The sequence below is a fragment of the Phoca vitulina genome, unplaced genomic scaffold (assembly GCF_004348235.1).
Source record: "Phoca vitulina isolate PV1807 unplaced genomic scaffold, GSC_HSeal_1.0 scaffold3, whole genome shotgun sequence".
In the NCBI taxonomy this organism is placed as follows: Eukaryota; Metazoa; Chordata; class Mammalia; order Carnivora; family Phocidae; genus Phoca; species Phoca vitulina.
In genome coordinates, this window is record NW_022589706.1 from 65,465,075 (window position 1) to 65,486,634 (window position 21,560).

Here is a 21,560-nt window from a genome sequence, read left to right on the forward strand (position 1 = left end):
ATGAGCCCAAGAAAAAGGATGAGGTTAAACTCTACTGAAAGAAAAGGCTGTTTGTGATACATTGGTAAGGTAAAAAAACAAGTTACAGAATATAATGCATGTTATCAACCTATTATGTAATACAAACGGTAAAACATACAATAAAGGAATGTAATGTATTTATCATATATATGGTTATATATGCATTAGGAAATGACCAGAAGGTTGTGCATTAATAACCTGACCGCTGGGGAATGGGATTGTGGGAGGTAGGCTTATATTTTCTACTTTACATATTTCTCTTTTGAAGTTTTGTAATCACACTTTTTTTTTTTTTTTTTTTAAAGATTTTATTTATTTATTTGACAGAGAGAGACACAGTGAGAGAGGGAACACAAGCAGGGGGAGTGCGAGAGGGAGAAGCAGGCTTCCCGCTGAGCAGGGAGCCCGATGCGGGGCTCGATCCCAGGACCCTGGGATCATGACCTGAGCTGAAGGCAGACGCTTAACGACTGAGCCACCCAGGCGCCCCTGTAATCACACTTTTAAAATAACACATTTTAAGCTTCACTTATACAGTTCTTAGTTTTATTTATTTTTTTAAAGATTTTATTTATTCATTTGTCAGAAAGAGAGCAAGTGAGAGAGAGTACAAGCAGGGGGAGCGGCAGGCAGAGGGAGAAGCAGACTCCCTGATGAGCAGGGAGCCCTATGTGGGGCTGGATCCCAGGGCCCTGGGATCATGACCCCCAGCTGAAGTCAGACAATCAACTGACAGAGCCATCCAGGTGTCCCTACAGTTCTTAGTTGTAAAGCAAGGAATTAAAATGTCATCATAGGGACGTGTCTCTCTCTGACAAATAAATAAATAAATAAAATCTTTAAAAAAAATAAAAAATAAAATGTCATCATGAATAAAAATTATTGCCAAAATATCTAGGAAAAAACAAATCTCAAAACAATAAAACTCTGCTCAGTGCCACACACAGAAAGAATTTAGTAAGTCATTTGATAAACCAACACTCCTACTGTCAAAGAAGCCAAAGTTGAGAGAACCCTGGGACCCCTAATATCTGCTAGTTCTAGCTATTACCATCCAGATCCTTGCTTCCTGAAGGAGATTCATTGAGACTGAGAGATTAGAAATCAAAGCTCTATTTTATAACCACAAGAGGTTATTTTTTTAAAAGCACAACATATTTATCATTTGTTTTAAAGAAATTTTTATTAATGATTTGTTTTTAATCATTCATTTTTAATAAAAACAGGCAGATAGTTGATGTAAAAGCAGTCTATTATATATGAGAAAAACACAAAAACAAGATTACTCTTGATGTAGTGGGAATCAGATCTTTAAAGAGAACACTCTTTTATCTCTTAGATCTACTGTCTAGTATTGGGTAGTCAGCCTAATTCTTTTTTCTGTGTTAGTTTTCATTTTTGAAGCTCAAAACTATCTAAACATCTCTGGTACCAATGATATGCATGCATAAACTACAAATAAAGAGGGGTTTAATCTGGGGTTAAAATTTCAGATATTCTGAGATTCAAGGAGAGTCAGGTTTTATAATGTCATAGTATTTTAAGAGGTTATGAAAAGGGCAGAAAGTATAGTGTCCACTCTTGGTGGATATAAGAGCGATACAAAGGACAGAATCAAGCAAGAAACTACAGAACACCGTTGCACTGTTTTGGGCTGCTGGAAAGGGAGAAGCCGGTGAAAGCTTCCAAATGTTGAATTTCATAGAAGTAAGCTCTTTGTCCTTCGGAGCACTGCAGCCTGCTTAAACCTCATCTCTAACTGCTAGCTCACATGGTGTACATGTCGACAAGGTCTTCAACCTTCCCTGTGTAAATAACTTCTCTTTGTATTTACTCTCAGGGAGGTGGCTTTGTTCCCATTGAAGCAGAAAGAAAAAAAATAAAATATCTGAAGAAAAGAGGCCTTTTGAGTATGTTTATATAAGCACAGAAGTTTTTAAGGGGCATGGAATGAAATTGGATCTGACTGTTAAAGCTACATTAATATTCTTGAGATAGACAGGTAATTAGTCTTGTTCCTTTGCTGCTGATGTCAAACGAATGTCTTTTTTTATATTAACAGTATTGAAAAATGTGAAATTAAGCTTTGAAGCACTGATTCTAAACTTAGGTTTACATCATTAAGGTGCAGACATCTCTGGCTGGAGCTCAATTATTCATTTCATTTTGGTTTTGTGGCCAATCACTGCTTCAAATTGAATGTTCTGTAAGTGATTTATAGCTGCCAAGGCACGTTCAGGAAGAAATCTGTATAAAAAAAAAGATAAAAAATTCTCAATGAAAAATTTTTGACACGAGAGTTCTTTTTTGTTGTCCTTTAAAATACAGAGAGTTATCTGGTTTGCATTTAATCTTCCCGTGTTCCTCCTTTCTTCCTTCACATCTACCCCTCTCTCGTGTGTGTGTGTGTGTGTGTGTGTGTGTGTGTGTCTTTTAATACTTACAGTTCAAATACTGTGGACATATAAAGAAAACACTGATATAAACCATTCTTCAAACCTTCTCATATTAGTGAAATCTTATAGGAGATTTCATATGATAAAGATCTGAAACTGAAGGTCTGGACTTATTGCTGAAACTGTCAATGAATCCTGATAGGAAGCATTCACAGAAAGACACCACCAGAACTCCATCACTCCATCTCTCCTTAAATATTTACTGAATATCTACTATACACCTTATAATAAGGTAGACAAAAGTACTCAAAAAACAGCCACGGCCTGAGCAGCTTACTGTTGAGCTGAGAGACTAAGAGGAGAGGAGAGGTTGTCTTGGAACAATGGATGAGAAATATCAGCCTTCTCTAACTAAGGGCTATAACTGTGAGGAGGATTCATGTGGGCTGGAATAGTGAAGGAGAACTTCAAAAGTGTTCAAGGACGGGTAAGATTTGAGTAGGCAGATGAAAGGAAGAGCGTATGTGTGAATATAAGAAGGCAGATGTAACACATTCTGCAAAGAAAATCATATTGAAAACCACTTTGGTGTTGTTGACTAATGCAAGATTTACATCCTTGCCTCAGGTCGGGTAGAAGATGGATGAATAAGCAAAGGGGCAGGGAGAAAGACAAGTATAAGAGAACCTGTATGGGCTTTTTAACTATCCTTACAAAGAAACCTCCATGCTAGTAATTGCATCTGCTCACAAAATTGTCTATCTCTGTAAAAGGAATTATATGTGAAGAAGATTAACAGTAAGTGCCTATTGTTGAGTAACAAACCATCATGACAGCTCCACAATAATACCAAATATTTTGAGACTCTTGTTTATTGTACAGAGATACCTATTCTCTAACTCTGACAGTATGTTGAAATGTGTTTTTCACATTTCAGTATGACTAACTGACAGTATGACTCTGACAGTATGACTCTGACAGTATGACTATGACAGTATGACTATGCTCTGACAGTATGACTCTGACAGTATGACTATGCTTAGTATCTTGTTCATAAGCAAATATGCTATGATTTTTATTTTTTCAATATTAATATGACGTGTTTTGAGCCCTAATTGAGGAGGAATCCCATGAAACTCCTTTCCTACAGTTGCTTAGCAGTAAGACATTTAGTCAACTCTTGAGATGATGTTGCCATGAGGTCGAGGTTATGCTAACTTAAGTCAGTCTATTGAAGCTAAAATGGAAGACTGAAATTGATGCAGTAATGAGGCTTGTCCCCTGTTCTTGAATTGTTCTATTCCAAGGTAGCACAGTTTATGTGGATTGGTTTCAAAATGACCCAAGGTCTTGTGAAGTTATTATAGTTATCTTCTCATTGATACAATTTTAATCTATCATAAACTGTCCCTCAGAAGAAAGCTGAGATTATGTCCTCTGGGTAAATAATCCTATCTCCTTAGCATTTTTTAAAAGATTTTTTTTATTTTTAAGTAATCTCTACACCCTGCATGGGGCTTGAATTCACAACCTCGAGATCAACAGTTGCATGCTCTACAGACTGAGCCGGCCAGATGCTCTTTTTCCTAGAATTCAATGTAAGTTCTGCTTCCTAAGTCTTTAATATCTGACTTCTGTGCTTTTTTAATGGCAGGGGCTTTACTTGCATTATCTTATTTTTATGGTAAGCTTAGAAAGGAGGTATTAGCACCATCTCCATTTTATATACGGAAAATCTGAGGCCACAGAGGTTAAATAACTCATCCATGGTCAAAGAACTACTAAGTGGTAAAGTGGTTTTTCATCTTAGGTGGAGCCTTCATTCTTAATCACTTTATCATATTGTGTTTCTTTAAAAACCATCTTTGCTTCAGTTAGAACAGCCTCCAGCAGAGATGATATGGAAATCATAGAGGTGGCAGAGAATATCATATAAGTACTGAAAAACAAAAAACTATCAACCTAGAGTTCTATATTCAGTGAACATATCTTTCAAAGCTTAGGGCAAAATAAAGAATTTGTTAAACATACACGAGACGAAAGAATTCACAACCAGCAGAACTTCTCTGAGAAAATGTTAAAGGATACTCTTCAGGCAGAGGGAAAATGATACCAGATAGAAGTCTGGATCTACACAAATGAATAAAAAGCACCAGAAATGTTAACCACATGCATCAGCATTTAAGAATTTATCTTGTTATTTAAAGCTCTTTAAAAAGGTATTCGCTGTTTAAGCAAACAAACAAAAACTGTAATGTGCGTTTTTTTTAACATATGTAGAAGTAAAATGTATGACAATCATAGCATAAGTCAGAGGGGAGAGACAGAAGTATATCATTGTAAGGTTCTTAGACTATACATGAAGTGGTATAATATCATTTGAAGGTTGACTATGATAAGTTAAAGACACATACTATGAATCCTAAAGCAATAACTAAAGTAACAAAACAAAGAATTATAGGGGCGCCTGGGTGGCTCAGTCGTTAAGCGTCTGCCTTCGGCTCAGGTCATGATCCCAGGGTCCTGGGATCGAGCCCCGCATCGGGCTCCCTGCTCCGCGGGAAGCCTGCTTCTCCCTCTCCCACTCCCCCTGCTTGTGTTCCCTCTCTTGCTGTATCTCTCTCTGTCAAATAAATAAATAAAATCTTTTAAAAAACAACAACAACAACAAAAAAAAACAAAGAATTATAGCTAGTAATCCAAAAAAGGAAATAAAATGGGAACATGAAAATATTCAATTAAACCAAAAGGAGGCAGAAAAAGAGGAAAAAGGAACCAAAAATAAATGGGATAAATAGAAAACAAATAGCAAGCTTTAAACTTAGCTTTAAATTTAACTATGTCAACAATCATATTAAATGTAAAGAGTCTAGGGGTGCCTGGGTGGCTCAGATGGTTAAGCATCTGCCTTCGGCTCAGGTCATGATCCCAGGGTCCTGGGATCTAGTCCCGCATTGGACTCCCTGTTCAGTGCAGAGCCTGCTTCTCCCTCTCCCTCTGCCATTCCCTCTGCTTGTGCTCTCTGGCTCTATCTCTCTGTCAAATAAATAAATAAATAAAATCTAAATAAATAAATTAAATAAATAAATAAATAAATAAATGTAAAGAGTCTAAAAACCCCCAATTAAAAGGGGTTTTAAAAAATTGGATTAAAAAAAAAAGAACAAGCTATATACTACCTACAAAAACACATTTCAAATATAAGGAAACAGGTTCAGAGTAAAAGAACAGAATAGGATATACTAAGATAACATTAATCTAAAGAAGCTGAAGTGGCTATATTAATATCAGTATATTTTACAGCAAAGTATGTTTCCAGGGATAAACAAGGTTATTTCCAACATGACAGAGTAGTTAATTCATCTAGAGGACACAATAATCCTAATTGCTATGCACATAATAACAGGGCTTCAAAATATGTGAAGCAAAAATGGAAAGAAAAGTAAAGAAAATAGACAAATTCACAATTATAGCTAGAGATTTTGACACTCCTTTCAATAACTGATAAAACAAATAGTCAGAAAATCAGTAAAAACATAGAAGATTTGAACAACACTATCAACCAATTTGACCTAAGCTGACATTTACAGAACACTCAACAATACAGAATACTCTTCTCATTCTTTTTGGGTGCATATGGAACACTTATCAAGATAAACATATTCCAAGCTTAAACATGTCTCAATAAATTTAAAATATTAAAGTCATACGAAGTAATTAAATTAGAAAACAGAACAATCTCCAGAAAATCTCCAAAAAGCTAGAAATTAAAAAATGCATTTCTAAGTAACCCAGGTTACAAAAGGGAAATTAGAAAGTATTTTGAACAGAATAGAAATGAAAACATAACATGTTAGAATTTGAGAGACAGAACTGAAAACAGTACACAGGGAAATTTTATAGTATTAAGTGCCTATGCTAGAAAAAAAAAATCAATGGACTCAGTTTCCACATTAACAAACTAGAAAAAGAAGGGAAAATTAAACGAAAAATAGTCAGAATAAAAGAAATAATAAAGATCAGAAAAGAAATTAGTGAAGTAGAACACATGAAAAATAAAAAAAATACATAAAAAATAAAATAAACCAAATGCTAGTTCTTTGGAAAAAAATCAGTAAACTGATAAACCTCTAGATAGACTGAAGAGAGTAAAAAATCAAAAAATACAAATTGCCACTACCAGGAATGAGATATCCTAAAGATATTACAAGTACAATAAGGGAAGATTATGAATAAATTTATGCCAATAAATTTGACAATTTAGATGAAATGGACACATTCCCTGAAGGACACACATTACCAAGAACAAATAAGTAGCCTGAATAGCCCTATAGGTTTTAAAGAAACTAGATTTTTAGTTAAAACTTGTCTATAAAGAAAACAACAGGCCCAGATGGCTTCACTGGTGAATTCTACCAAATGTTTAAAGAAAAAATGCCAATCCCACACAAGCTCTTCTGGAAAAGAGAAGAGGAGGGCATACTTTCCAACTTATTCTATGAAAATCAGACAAAGACATTACAATGCAGGGGTAGCTTATTCTTTAAAATTAATCGTATAGTGGTGCCTGGGTGGCTCAGTCATTAAGCGTCTGCCTTCAGCTCAGGTCATAATCCCAGGGTCCTGGGATCAAGCCCCGCATTGGGCTCCCTGCACTGTGGGAAGCCTGCTTCTCCCTCACCCACTCCCCCTGCTTGTGTTCCCTCTCTTGCTATAGCTCTCTCTGTCAAATAAATAAATAAAATCTTAAAAAAATAAATAAAATTAATAAAATTAATCAGTATAATACACCATATCAACAAATGGAAGTGAAAATGGAAAAAAAATATGAGCTTCTTAACACAGTTAGTAAAAGCATTTGATAAAAACTCTCATCAAAATAGTAATAGAAGGGAACTTCCTCAACATGATAAAAAGCATCTATGAAAAAACATCTACAGCTAACATTATACTTAATTGTGAAATATTTAATACTCTTCTCTTAAGCTTAAGAGGAATACTTGGATGTATGCTTTCACCAATCCTATCTAACATTGCATGGAAAGTTCTAGCCAGTGCAATAAGGTAAGAAAAAAAAACAAAACCATACAGATTGGAAAAGAAGAAGTAAAAGTGTCTTTATTTGCAGACAATATGATCATCTGAAATAATCTATAAAAAAATCTGTTAGAATCTACAAAAAACTACTAGAAATGAATTTAGCAAGGGTGCTAAATACAAGATCAAAATGCAAAAATCAAACACATACTAGTAACAAACAATGGGAAATAGAAAATATTTTCTGAATGCCATTTGCAACAGCATCAAAACCATGAAATACTTTGGGATACATTTGATAAAAGGTGTGTAAGACTGTATGCTGAAAACTATAAAATGTTGTGTAGAGATATTAAAGAAGAGAAAAAAAAGGAAAGGTATTTTATGTTCTTTGTTTTCTTGGGTTGGAAGACTCAATGTTGTTAATGTCAATTCTCCCCCAGTTGATCAATAGATTCAATGCAATTTCCATCAAAATTCCAGCAGGCTTTTAAATAGACCCTTTATTTTTAATTACATTGTGTTCTCTTTAAACTGTCTTTCCTTCAGTTGGAATGGTCTCTAGCAAAGATTAAACTGAGATGGTAGATGTGGTAGAGAAAATGAATCATTCTTTTTTTTATAGACTGAAAAACACAGTAACAGAGAAAATGTAACTGTTCTCCCCAGGCACGGGGCGGGGGGCGGGGGAAGTTTCCACAGCAACTTTCACAGCTGAAAGACTCTTCATTATAATGATAGCTCTACTGGTGTTTTAGCATTTTAGATGTTTTGTGCTGTACTTACTTGTCTAGTATTATATAGATATTGAAATATGATGGAACAAAAATCATCTTCTTATTGGTAAGTATTCCATCTATCAAGCTTCTTGCAACTGCATCTGTCTCCAAAAGAGGCCATAGTCTGTGATTAAGAAGAAAAAAGTTTGGTTCTTATTGTTGTTGGTGTTTTAATTATCAGAGGCAGGAAAATTACCTTATCCTGTCACCAAATTAGGATTTAAAAGGTTCCAGGATTCACTGAACAAATGTCACCTGCTCCCACCCACCCCACACATTCCATGGGGATGTTTTGTTATCACAATCTTAAACTTTCACATCCAGTGGGCATGTTTTATGGCTCACTCAGTTAAAATATCAAAAGGGTGAAGGGGTGCCTGGCTGGCTCAGTTGGCATCTGACTCTTGATTTCTGCTCAGGTCATGATCTCAGGGTCCTGGGATGGAGCCCCAAGACGGGTTCCATGGGGAGCCTATTTGAGGATTCTCTCTCTCCCTCTGCCCTCCTCCTGTTCATGCTCTCTTTCTCTCTAAAATAAATAAATAAATAAATCTTTAAAAAATATATCAGGGCACCTGGGTGGCTCAGTCGGTTAAGCATCTCCCTTCGGCTCAGGTCATGATCCCAGGGTCCTGGGATCGAGCCCCGCATCGGGCTCCCTGCTCTGTGGGAAGCCTGCTTCTCCCTCTCCCACTCCCCCTACTTGTGTTCCCTCTCTCGCTGTGTCTCTTTCTGTCAAATAAATAAATAAAATCTTTAAATAAAGTTAAAAAAATAAAAAATATATCAAAAGGGTGGAGAGGAATTGGAGATATAGGTGAAGAGGCTCCAGGCAAGGAAGAGTAGCAGGTGGGATTATTCATGGACAGAAAGGGAACATCTGACATCTTTCTTCAGGGCTTGTGGGATACAAAGCTATTGCCAAGCATACTTTCTTTCTTCTGGAGTTATCCCATAAAGCTGGATTGTTGTTGTTGTTGTTTTTGAAGATTTTATTCATTTGTCAGAGAGAGAGAGCAAGCATGCACAAGCAGGGGGAGCGGCAGGCTGAGCAGGCAGAGGGAGAAGTAGGCTCCCTGCTGAGCAGGAAGCCCGACTCGGGGCTCCATCCCAGGACCCTGGGATCATGACCTGACCAAAGGCAGATGCTTAACGACTGAGCCACCCAGGTGTCCCAAAGCTGGATTGTTTTGAAGGCATTTAATTCTTGAGGTCCATCTCTGAATTGCCTATGCTACAATTTAATGAGAGTTCAAGATATGCACAGGGAGTATTGCATTCCGGAGGCGTGACCTTGCATATACCGAAGACTGTGTATGTGAGTTCTTGAGAAGCATTTATAACCACAGGCTCAGTGTAGAATTACCACTAGTGCAAGATGATGAGAAGAAATTAAAACGTAAATGGATTGAAAATGTTACATCAAAACTAAGAAGTCTGGGCACGGGTCGAATGGAAAAAGGTTGCATAGAAGAGTTAAGTTATAACTTCCTTCCCTGACATGTTCTGTGATTTACTACAGATTATTTTGTGATTGAGGTTTCCATGGCATTGAGTAGCAAACCAGCAGAGAGTAATATAAATCAATACCTTTCTAAATTATTGGGTTCTGCCTTTTCCCTCCCTGATTTTTCCTACCTGGTTTCTTCAACCCAGTATCTGAGCCAAGCCTAACATTAGTATATGAATATTTTAGCCTTTGCCAACGGGATTCAGAATCCAGCAGTCTGGGTCAATCTTCAGCTTTGCCTGTCAGCCCCTAGAGTCACCCCCAGGCATCCACATGACCTGGGATCACACTAGACTTACTCTTCTCATCTCTTGTGTCTTCCCCACCCAGTGGACCTGGTACGCTTGGCCCATACTAAGCCTGAATGCTTACCAAGAAGGTTTTATTAGGCCCAATTTGCTGTTTAAGAAAACTGAGGCCGGAGTCCTAATCATACCACAGTATTTACTTAAATATTGTGTACTTGTTAAGTGCCTATGGTCTAGCACTATTCAAAACTCCACTGCCAGGGAGTGACCACAGCTCCAGAGACCACACAGCTAATTTAGAGTTCAGAGTCAGTAGCTTCAAATGAGGCTAAGTTTAAAGGAGAATTTGTGGGCGCCTGGGTGGCTCAGTTGGTTAAGCGACTGCCTTCGGCTCAGGTCATGATCCTGGAGTCCCTGGATCGAGTCCCGCATCGGGCTCCCTGCTCGGCAGGGAGTCTGCTTCTCCCTCTGACCCTCCCCCCTCTCATGTGCTTGCTCTCTCATTCTCTCTCTCTCTCAAGTAAATAAATAAAAAAAAAAAATCTTTAAAGGAGAATTTGTTAGCTCTTTTGAATGAATATATTTGGACTAATTCCCCTTTAGTAATAAATTGGCTTCAGATGAGCAAGCTTAGTGTATTTTGTTAACCTGCAGCAGAATATATACCAGAATCGAGGCAAATTTGTGAAGGTGTCTGAATTTTAGGGCCCATCTCCTCACCTCTCTGCTTTTTTTTCCTCTCCTTTCAGGACCAATTTCTCCTCTCTTATGGTTTCTATTTTTTTTTTTAATACTTTTTTTTTTAAGATTTTATTTATTTATTTGAGAGAGAGAATGAGAGAGAGAGAGAGCATGAGAGGGGGGAGGGTCAGAGGGAGAAGCAGACTCCCTGCTGAGCAGGGAGCCCGATGTGGGACTCGATCCCGGGACTCCAGGATCATGACCTGCGCCGAAGGCAGTCGCTTAACCAACTGAGCCACCCCGGCGCCCCTCTCTTATGGTTTCAAATCCTCCCTTACCAGAGACAAAGTTCTCATAGAAATTCATCTTGATTAAAGGGTTAGGGGCTCAACTTATTGCTGCTCCTAAAAGCATCTACATATTTACGGAGGACAAGGAGGTAATGGTGATCAAATGCTGGGATTATATTTAATACATCAATGTTTTCCAAACCTGTCTCCAGACTTACCTGGCAGGTATGCTTGCAAAGCAAAGCAAAGCAAAACAAAACATCTCATTCTTGGAGCTCATCTCAGTCTAATCTCTAAGGAAGACCCATAGAGTGTTTATTTTCTATGGAAGCACAGGTGATGATTCTTAGGACCAGACAAGTTTGAAAAATGTTGGAGTACTTCCTGCTAGCACCGTGGAAGATGGAAAAGGGGCATATATTTGTACCTTTCCATACTCTGAGGAGGATGAACCATGAATGGGCGAGGGGGATGTTATGTAACATTCATTTTTGGGGTGGGGTTTCTAGGAGAGGATACTCTTGACATCCCTGAGCACACCTCTCCAGCCTGTCCCACCCCCTCTCATTCCCTCTTGGCACCTGAGTATGTTGAACCTTTCACCTGGACAAAAATAAACACCCAATTGCCTAACTCGTTGGCAGTTGGTCACTCCTGCCAGTCATCAATGCATTTTCCCCCTTTATCCGTCTAATTTCAAAGTGAAAATTTAAAGGCAGTACAACATTAAAACGAAACATTTTTCCTTTTCATTCTTTTTCCTATTTTCTCAGTTGATCCACCTAAAAATTTCTTGTACAGATTTCATATCAATTTCTCATGCCATATTTTCATCCTAACTTGACTTTGACCTCACCTTGTGCTTGGGTTTTTGGTGAACCCAGTATTCACAAAAACTGGGCAGAGACACGAAGTTTTGATTCCAGTTTTCCCCAAGGTTTCAAGTTCTAATGTCAGAGCTCTGTGGAAGCCGACAGCAGCAAATTTGCTGGAACTGTAAGAGAATTACCCACCATCATTGCTAGATTTCTGTAAGAAGGCAATGCTGATTTGGTTTGAGAACAAGTAGAAGCCAATGTCCCAAATCTTCCACTTGGTCATCAATTTTCATTTACATTTTCTTACATGATTTTACAGAATTCTGAACGTACCGATTTCTTACTTAGCAATGATAGTAATAGAACGAATCCTAGTAATATATTAACTGCCTTACTGCTCGCTTTTCCACCCTAGTGTAAGGTTTTCCATTCAATCTTCAAACTGTTTTCTAATTAGTTTTAATTGCTATTTTTATTTTAAAAAATATGAAACAGGTAAAACATATGTAGAAAAACTATGTAATAGTATCTACACTGAAACTTCTGCGGGACTCTCCACATTTCTCCTCTTTCTTATTAAGTGAGTTCCTAGTTTCTCTCTTTATCCTGGAGGCCATTTTGACTTCTTAATTTCATTGTCAAAATCTGGAGTAAAAAGACTTTAGGTGGTATGGGTGTGCCTTTAGCATATCACTTTGTCTTCTTTGATTTTCTCATTTTTAAATGCAGGTTATAAAATATAGGGCTGTCTTGAGAATTAAATTGTATAGCATATGCCTTATAACTTCATTACCTATAAGAATCTATATAAATGTTCATTGTATTTTTGATCCAGGTGACAATAAAAACAGTAAAATTAAAGGCCAGCTGCTTTCTTAAGGGAGAAGCAAAAAAGGAAAAGTATTACACTGGGTTTCCACATTTCTAAACATTAAAACAATAGCAAATGTTTAATCTGTGACATTCTTACTTGTGTTTTAAGATGGTAGAGGCCGTTTGAAACAACCATGTGTGTGCAGTGACCCCTAACTGACACTGAAATTTAACTATAGTGACTACATTCAGCGTCAGAAGCAGTTTTGTCCATGACTCAGTTTAACCTTGAACATGCTGTATAAGTACATAATAAATCTATTAATTACCCACACCCACACCTTTCCACTGATACTCATGTGTTGGCTGTTACAAAAAGAACTGGACCAAATGTTAGCAAGTTAAATTTTCTATGAGGTTGATATGAAGCCGAAGTAAGCAAATGAGATGCCATCGAAGGAGTTTACAAGGAAAAGAGATTTTGCAAATAGTGTATCCTCAGGGCTCCCAACCTTTTCTCTTTGTGTCCTTGGTAGATCATGGAGTGTACTCTCTATATCTTTTAATCAGCTAGAGGCTTTCTCTCAATCTCTCTCTCTCTCAACACACACCATCTTTCATGGCACGAACACAGTGGAAAATGTTTTGGGGCAGGGCTCACTCTGGTTAGCTGATCTTGGGTATGCAGGTGATGCACACGTTTACGTTCATTTGGACTTCTGTATGTTTTACTTCTTAGTCTGTGGTTCCCTGTTTCTTTTATCAACATGTACTCATTCCAGGATACGATGGAAACATACTTGGCATTACATTTCATTGCTCTATAGAGGAGCTTTCAGAAATCTAAAAATATTTTAACAATTACAACCAGTTTCATTGTTTTAGGAGAAGTCATTTTGTAAAAGTTTATTCTAGACTACTATGTAAATTCTGTAAATAACCCTGCTACGAGGATTGGAATCTAAGGTCTAATAAACCCTTGAAAGAATATATAGTTATATCATTGCTGGAAAATAATACTTACCAATATGGAATAAGATAAGGAATCACTCCATGGCCACACACGGAAGCCACTGTGACAATGTGGCCATGATTTCTCTTCATCATGGATGGAAGAAGTGCTTTTGTGATCTTAAAGATCATTGCAGAAAGAAAAAAAAAACGGCACAGGTGTTAGGTTTCTAAATTAGGTAGTTCTCTTTTTAAGAAAAAATAGCATTTGAGACTTTTAAGATGAAATGAAACGTGTCAATATTCCATGATTACTTCCATATAAATGACAGAAATGAAAAAGATTGAAATGTATTTGTTTAAGGTGGCATTGAGGGCTGTGTACTAAGTATCACATGCTAAGAACTCATCTTAATATTTCCCCTTCCTTCCTGGGGCGCCTGGGTGGCTCGGTCAGTTCAGTGTCCAACTCTTGATTTTGGCTCAGGTCATGATCTCAGGGTCATGAGATTGAGCCCCATGTTGGGTTCCGCGCTTGGTGCAGAGTCTGCTTGCGATTCTTTCTCTCCCTCTCCCCCTGCTCATGTGCTCTTGTGCTCCCTCTCTCCCTCTCTCTAAATAAGTTACTTAATTTAAAAATCTTTTTTTTAAGGTTTTATTTATTTATTTGAGAGAGAGAGCATGAGCAGGGTGAGGGACAGAGGGAGAAGCAGACTCCCTGCTGAGCAGGGAGCCCGATGCGGGGCTCAATCCCGGGACCTTAGGATCATGACCTGAGCCAAAGGCAGACACTTAACCAACTGAGCCACACAGGTGCCCCAATAATTAAATCTTAAAAAAAAAATTCCCCCATCTTCCCTTCAGAAGGAATCAAATATCTCCTTTATGGATATATCATCACAATAATATCAAGGGAAAAATTCAGTGTTTTCAGAACCGAAAAGATCCCCTATGGTAATCTGGTATCATATAATTTTTTTTGGTTTGGGGCTTTATCATTCTAATGAGAAGAATTGAAATCTTGTGTAACTATATCAAGTTAAGTAGAAAAAGCTGGGTTTTGTCCTATCCACAATCATTATCCATCATGATTAGATTTAGTATCTCCCTATTTGTAACATTGTGTATTATATATTGATGTTACAGGAAACAAAAAGTCATTCTTTATCTCCAAAAAGCTTTTACTGTTTTGAGAGAAATATCAATATTTTATGAGAATTTTATGAACACACCCTTTGGACCCTATACAAATCCACAGAGCCAGAACTGCCAAACTAAGCCACTCCTAAATTTCTGACCCACAGAAACTCTGAAAGGAAAACAAACACTTATTGTTGCTTTCAGCCACTAAATTTTGATATAATTTGTTATGCAGCTATAGATAACCAACACATGAGGTCTCTATGTAGTTTGGTGGGCATAATAATCAATCCTCATTAGCATGTGTGAGTGGTTGGGGCAGGTGCAGGGGGACACATATCTTTTTCTTCTCTTCCAGAGTCCAGATTTGCTCTAGGTTCTATACCTAATATTGAGGCACTGGAAGATTAATCCATATAAATGCTTTCTACAGAGTCATATTTCAGTTTTCTGATAACCAATTATAAGAGGTCTGTAGAGCCATATATCTAAGTTCAGGCATGGACCTAGAACTTATCTGAGTCCCACGCAGAAAAGTTCCTAACCCCGATATACATTCAAGTAGTGATTTATGTTGTCCTTTCAGTTCTAAAATTCCATGGTATGAGGTCACAAGTGAATGTATATTGTATATATTTCCTCTAAAGCCCTGAAAAGATGTACACTGATACCCTTAGCATAGCTCCACAAATATATTGAGCACTTGGTCCATCCAGGCCATGTTTTGTGTTAGATTCCTGGATAAGAGAGACCAACGAGCCTACATTCTGGTGAGTTGTGTCCTTTCAAACTCTGTGCCCTTCTGTCAGAGACTCTCCCACTCAAATTAATTTGGTGATTCTTGATTTAAGGCAAATATAAAGGTGTGAACTTAACTACAAACTTCATGTACCTTAGGGGGAGGTGTGAGATATGCACAAACCAGAAATGTTTCTCACACTCACCCAAAAGTGTCCTAGGATGTTGACCTCAAAAGTTTTGGTAATCTCTTCATCCTTGGTACTAAGAAGGTCAGCTGGATATATTGTCCCAGCATTATTCACCAGGATGGTTACATCTCCCACTTCTTTCTTTACCTTTGAAATGGAAAAAAAACACATTCACCGGATGTGTTATAGAAACTCAAAGTTTTGGGGAAAAAAAAAAAGAAAGAAAAGAAACTCAAAGTTTTGGGGCTTATGTCACCCAGGGATTAGATTCTTTAATCCACTTGATGAGATCTCTCAGAGTTCAGGCAGGAAAAAAACTTGTCTATAAAGTGAAATTAATATTTGTGTCAATTAATTGATATTATCAGTCCTGACCAAATATGTTCTTAGTGCTGAGTAATCTTGGTTCTACCACCTACTAGCCATGTGACCATGGACTGGCTAAGCCCTCTCAACCTCCCTTTGCTTATCTGGCAAATGAGGTCAATAGGGTTATTGTAGAGATTCAAGGATGCAGTCGTTTATCAGAGTGCTTGGTTCACTGTATTTGATATCTACTCTTTTAAAAACTGTTATAATAACTATTAACAATTCATTTTCTGTAGAAGACTAGATTAGCAGCAACATAAATAAAATCCCCTAGGGAAAAAAAAATTACAGATAAAAAAGGAATTACTGCAAAAGTAATAGGACTAAATTGAAACTAGGAAGTGATCCTTTCTCCTGGGGCTAAATCTCTTCTCTGTCACTCCGTACCACTGCTCAAACTTCTGATCAGAAAGAAATTGACCGATAATATGAAACAGTAAGAATAGGCAGAGTTGAGTGGATTCTATGCAAGGAAAAAATAAATGCCCTTCCTTTTTCATACAACTTCCTCAGTTCTAATCTAAATCAGGCAGCCAAAAAGAACCTTTACATTTTCTATGTCAATGGATACAAAATTATCTGAAGAAATTTGTATTCTGAAGTCTCACCTGCTTTACGGAGCTATAAATGTCTTCTCGGTTACCGCAGTCCACCACGTACGCGTGCGCAGTGGCCCCCAGCGTCCTGCATTCGGCTGCCGTTTCCTCAACACCGCGCTGTAATGGGGAAAGACCAATGCAGAAGGAGGTAAGTCAGTTAGGGGACAAGAGTGGGAGAGAAAGAACTGGAGAAGTTTCTTTAAAGATTAAAATTCATGTCCAAAAGGCCCTCCTTGTTTGTACGGAAGTTTCACGAGATACGCTGCTTGCGTAATGGGCCAAGAGCTTTTACCTGGCTTTTCTGCCAGTGAGCGCGCCTACCGGTCACGTGTGTTCACCTTGTTTGGCTTCATTCTCAACAGCCCTTCTGAGTCAAAGCGGAAACAAACAAACAAGAAATCCTTCGTGTTTCTCTAGCTTTTTATCTTGGGTGAGAGGGTTCTCCAGGAGGCAGTTTTTCTAAAGCAGGCTGCTCTCACAGCTAGAACATGCTTGAAAGATGTTGCTCTTTGTGGGGTCATGGAAATGTTTGAGGACAAAGAAGAGAAAACTCAGTTTTTCATTTAACATATATTTGTTGAGCACCAACCATATAATAGGTAGTAAAGCAACTCTAAACGAGTGGTAATTTTAAACTCTATGCCTCTGCCTGTCGTAGGTTTCTCGATGATTCTAATTTAACCCTCTAGGAGGGAAGGAGAAAGAGGGATCCTTATTTGAGGAAGACTTTCATAGGGAGACAAACTACTCTTGGGGATATAATCTTGTGTGCAAGTGTTCTGGAGTGAAAATGGGGCAGGGCCACTGGATAGAGTCTTATCTATGTAACTACTTCGCAAGTATAATAATAACTTTATAGTAACTTTGTAACAACTCCAGGACATGGCGATGGAGAAACTTTTCAGTCTAAATTCAAAGACCTTTTTTCCTAAGGTAAAATTGTCCTGATGTTTCTTGACCTGCATTTCTGGAAAATGAGAATTCTTTTCAAGTTTTGACCTCTGTTGATTTTTTTTGACCTCTGTGGATTTATCTCAATAAAATTCCACTTTTTCCTCTCACAATTTATAGACTCTTCTCTGTGATAAAGAGGCAAGGACAGCTGCAAGCCCTTTTCTCACACTGGGTTGTTAGCTGTGTGGCCGTTGCTTGGGACAATCCCTGAATGAGTGGCAGGGGGGTTCCCTTAGCCAGCGCACCACCTCCCTTGTGTCCTCCATATCCCACTACCTCAGGCTAAGCCCGGGAGCAGAAGCCTGAAATCCCAAAGAATAGACACGAACAGAAATTAGGAAATGTAGTCACAGAGTCAGTGTCCCCTCATAGCCTTTTGGGGCTTGCAGAGGAGTGTGGAGGGAGGACAGGAGCTCTTTCACCAATTTAGGCTTCACCTGATAGCTTGCTCATTGTCAGATTACAAGACCCACCATGCATTCTTTTGTCTCTCGATTCATGGTCAGTAGAGAGCATTAGTAACCAGAGCTTTCGTCAGAGGCTTTGAAGAATCAAAAATGTGTCAGTCTTATAACCGAGCTACAGAACTGCAAAATGTAATGCCTTGTCTTTTTGTAAGCAAAATAGTTGCTTTAGCTTCAACTCCGGCTTGCATTGTTTACTCCACTTTTCAGTTTTCCTAAAGCAACAGTTTAGATTGAGTGAGGGCAAACCGCTAGCATGATTCATTAGGTAAGGCAAAAGAAGCCAGCCTTAACAAAAAGGGGGTTGGCACCTTCCACAGGTAAAGGAGATCTGAGCTACATTTGCAGCCTTAGAGTGAATCATTTAATACCTTTAATGTTTAACCATAAAATCCAAGGATTCAGAGAAATCCTGTGAGGTTAGGTGACTCATCCTTCAGGCAGAATCTTAAATAAGTCATTTTTATTCCTTGTCACTGGAACTTTAAAAAATGTAATAAGTATAATCCTCTCCCCAAAACACACATCTGGAAAGATCCAAAGGTTAGATTTTATCAAGTCTTTTTCATGGATCTATACTTATTTCTATCTTTTTGATGAATGCTTGAGAACAGCAGACAACAGTTGTCTCAATTTGTAAATTCTTGTCCTCTTCTAAAAAGTGCTTTGGAATCTCTTCAAGGACCAAGCCGATGCTAAATCACTTTCATGTATATCAACTCATCTATTAAATGCCTGTGTCTGTTAAATGGAAATGTATCAACTTTTCCTTGTATAGTATTCTTTACTGTCTGGAAAGAACCAGAGAAGAACTACTTTTCTAAGTTCAAGTGACATTTCTTTTTGAAGATTTTACTTTTAAGTAATCTCTACACTCAATGCCGGGCTCGGATTTATAACCCCAAGATCAAGAGTCACATGGTCCACCAACTGAGCCAGCCAGGCACCCCCAAATGACGTTTTTGAAGGCTTTAAGAAATAGGGGCCAACTGGACGTGATAGCAAAGAACATCAGAGAGTAGTAATATAATGGCAATTAAGATCTCACTGTGATTTGTGGAAAACCTGATTCCTAAAACTTTACAGTTTTTCCAATCTTAAAATCCTGTAACATTTTTCTGTGTATATTTTCATGGCCTTACCAGAATTCATAAGTTTAGGGGAAATGATACAAAATTTCAGTTAATTCAGTTTTGAGTAGCTAATATAGTGTTTACAAATAACAGTACAAGAAAAATATGAATGCTCAAGAGAAAGCCTGACCCACTGCTTGTGGGTTTTATTTAACACGACTAATATTTACTATGGCCAGGCATTGTTCTAAGCACTTAAAATATTCACTTGTTTAATCCTCTTGCCCAGGAGTCCACAAACTATTCTGTAAATTGCCAGAGAGTAAATATTTTAGGATTGTGTGGATGTGAGGGGAGGCACTAAGAAGTTCTGTCTTATGTTCTTCTTTGTTTTTTTATTTGGTTTTGCTTTGACATGCTTTTAACAATATAAAAAACATTCCTCGCTCAACACCCTGCCCAAGGACCAGGTTTGGCCCCGTAGCTGTAGTTTGCTGACCGCTGTTCTTGCCCATTCTGTGAGGTATTATTTCCATTTCAAAGATAAGGAAACAGTGGGCGCCTGGGTGGCTCAGTCGGTTAAGCATCTGCCTTTGGCTCCGGTCACGGTCCCAGGGTCCTGGGATCGAGTCCCACAGTGAGCTCCTTGCTCAGCGCGGAGCCTGCTTCTCCCTCTCCCCACCTTTCCCCCCACTTAGTGCTCTCTCTTGCTATCTCTCTCTCTCTAATAAATAAATAAAATATTTTTTCAAAAAGATAAGGAAACGGGAAGCTTGGAAGTAGCCTGGCTCCAAGTCTGTGTTCTCAACCTGCATATGATGGCATAAAAAAAAAAATCACTGCTTAGTTCTCAGTTATGTTCCCTTTGTCAAACCATCCCAATGCATATGTAAAATATGGCACTGGAGAGTTTATTAAACATTGAAAAAGAAAAATACAAAGGTAAGCAGCTGCTAAGTCAAATAATTTTTGCAACATATGTCTTACTTGTGACTTTAAAAGATGGGCAAGTGAATGCATTACCTTATTAATATCCCACAGAACCAGTCGGCTCTTCTGTTTTGCAAATTCATAGGCAGTCCACCTGCCTATTCCATGCCCGGCTCCTGTAATGAGAACAACCTCCCCAGCCACAGATTTTCTCCTTCGGGGAAAGAAAACCTTCACCAGTGCCTCCAAGTAGGAGTAGATGATGGTGAGCAGAAGCAGGAGGAGACCCAAGATGATATTCATGGCTCTGCTCTGTATTCTTCTCTGGCTCAGTCCTTGTCTAATGCCAGCCACCCTCTGCACAGAGATCCCGGAAAGAGCTGCGCTCCAAGTGTGGATGGGACTGGCAGAAGCCAGATTTGCCGCAGGCTTTGTCCACGTGTTCTAGTAGGTTGGAAACACCTGAGTTTGGAAGTGATGCAATTGCGACCCAAAGCTTGGCACAGGGACAATGGAATCCTGGAGAAAGTGCTCTGTGGACTTCCTTACCGAGAAGCAGTTCTGTGCTGTGTTGCACAGTGAAGTTTCACCTCTAGAAATAATTCTAGAGAGAGTGCATCAGCTTTTGGGAGTCTCTTGGTATCTCCCTGTAAACCATTGTGTGTGTGTGTGTGTTTAATTGAAGGAAAAGGAGAAAGAGATATTATCTTCAGGAGACTTAAAGTATGGACCAACCAACCTTAGTGTGATTCATTTATTCATGAAAGCTCAGCATCAATATTTCAGTGAACTAATTATTTTACAGGAGATGCCCATTTCCCTGAAAACCTCTTAAGTTTGGAGGAGATTGGAGGTTATATAAAGCAATCAATTCCCTCTGTGATACTATGGGAATGAGCATTAGATCAGGAGCCAAGTCTCCACTTAAAAGTGGTGCGATTTCCACTTGATCTTAGCCAAAGGGCTAATAAAAGTGGTGTGACTTCCAACACCTCCAAAGTAGAAACAACTCAAGTGTCCATGAACAGATGAATGGATACACAAAATGTAATATATACATACAAGGCCATATTATTCCTTTTTTTAAATGAATGCAATTCTGATACATGCTACAACATGCATGAACCGTACAAACATTATGCTAGGTGAAATTAGGGCCACAAAAGGACAAATATTGCATGACTCCACTTAAATGACCTAAATTAGTCAAATACACAGGGACAGAGAGTGGAACCTTGGTTATCAGGAAATACCACTCTTTCTTTGGAGACCATGAAATGATAAAGTTATAGGATTTATGTACATTACTATAACCCACTGTTTGTTTAATCTAGCTATAGTAATCTGCCAAGTACAAGTTGAGGAATATAATCTCTTCAGATAAATACTTTTCCCCTCCTTTCTGGAGAGCTCATTAGTACATCGTCAAATGTTCTGTGTACTGCCAAACTGATAAAGCAGTGTTAGGTAGTCTTAAATATCTTGTAAACTTCTTGAAGCTCCTAAACCTAGGTTTGTTTGTTTTTTTAAGATTTTATTTATTTATTTGAGAGAGAGA

The 21,560-nt window shown here is 38.2% G+C and overlaps 1 protein-coding gene across 1 annotated transcript; it reads right to left on the bottom strand.

Moving 5' to 3' along the window:
- Nucleotides 1-1,212: 1,212 nt before the first annotated feature.
- HSD17B13 (hydroxysteroid 17-beta dehydrogenase 13) lies at nucleotides 1,213-21,064 on the bottom strand. Its single transcript, XM_032400761.1, has 7 exons — nucleotides 20,096-21,064; nucleotides 16,591-16,698; nucleotides 15,629-15,760; nucleotides 13,618-13,724; nucleotides 11,819-11,956; nucleotides 8,241-8,357; nucleotides 1,213-2,268 (listed from the first exon to the last, which is right to left on the bottom strand). The coding sequence occupies exons 1-7, from the start codon at nucleotides 20,303-20,305 to the stop codon at nucleotides 2,178-2,180; spliced, it is 903 nt and encodes a 300-aa protein (XP_032256652.1). The 5' UTR covers nucleotides 20,306-21,064; the 3' UTR covers nucleotides 1,213-2,177.
- Between the last annotated feature and the right edge of the window lie 496 nt (nucleotides 21,065-21,560).

What these genes read in the sequence shown, in the direction of transcription:
- HSD17B13 (XM_032400761.1), bottom strand. Translation starts at nt 20,305, where the DNA reads ATGAATATCATCTTGGGTCTCCTCCTGCTTCTGCTCACCATCATCTAC. An exon ending in TTTATAGCTCCGTAAAGCAG is followed by an intron (nt 15,761 to 16,590) that starts GTGAGACTTCAG and finishes TCCATTTCAAAG; the next exon opens with GTAAAGAAAGAAGTGGGAGA. An exon ending in ATCTATATAATACTAGACAA is followed by an intron (nt 2,269 to 8,240) that starts GTAAGTACAGCA and finishes TTTTTTATACAG; the next exon opens with ATTTCTTCCTGAACGTGCCT.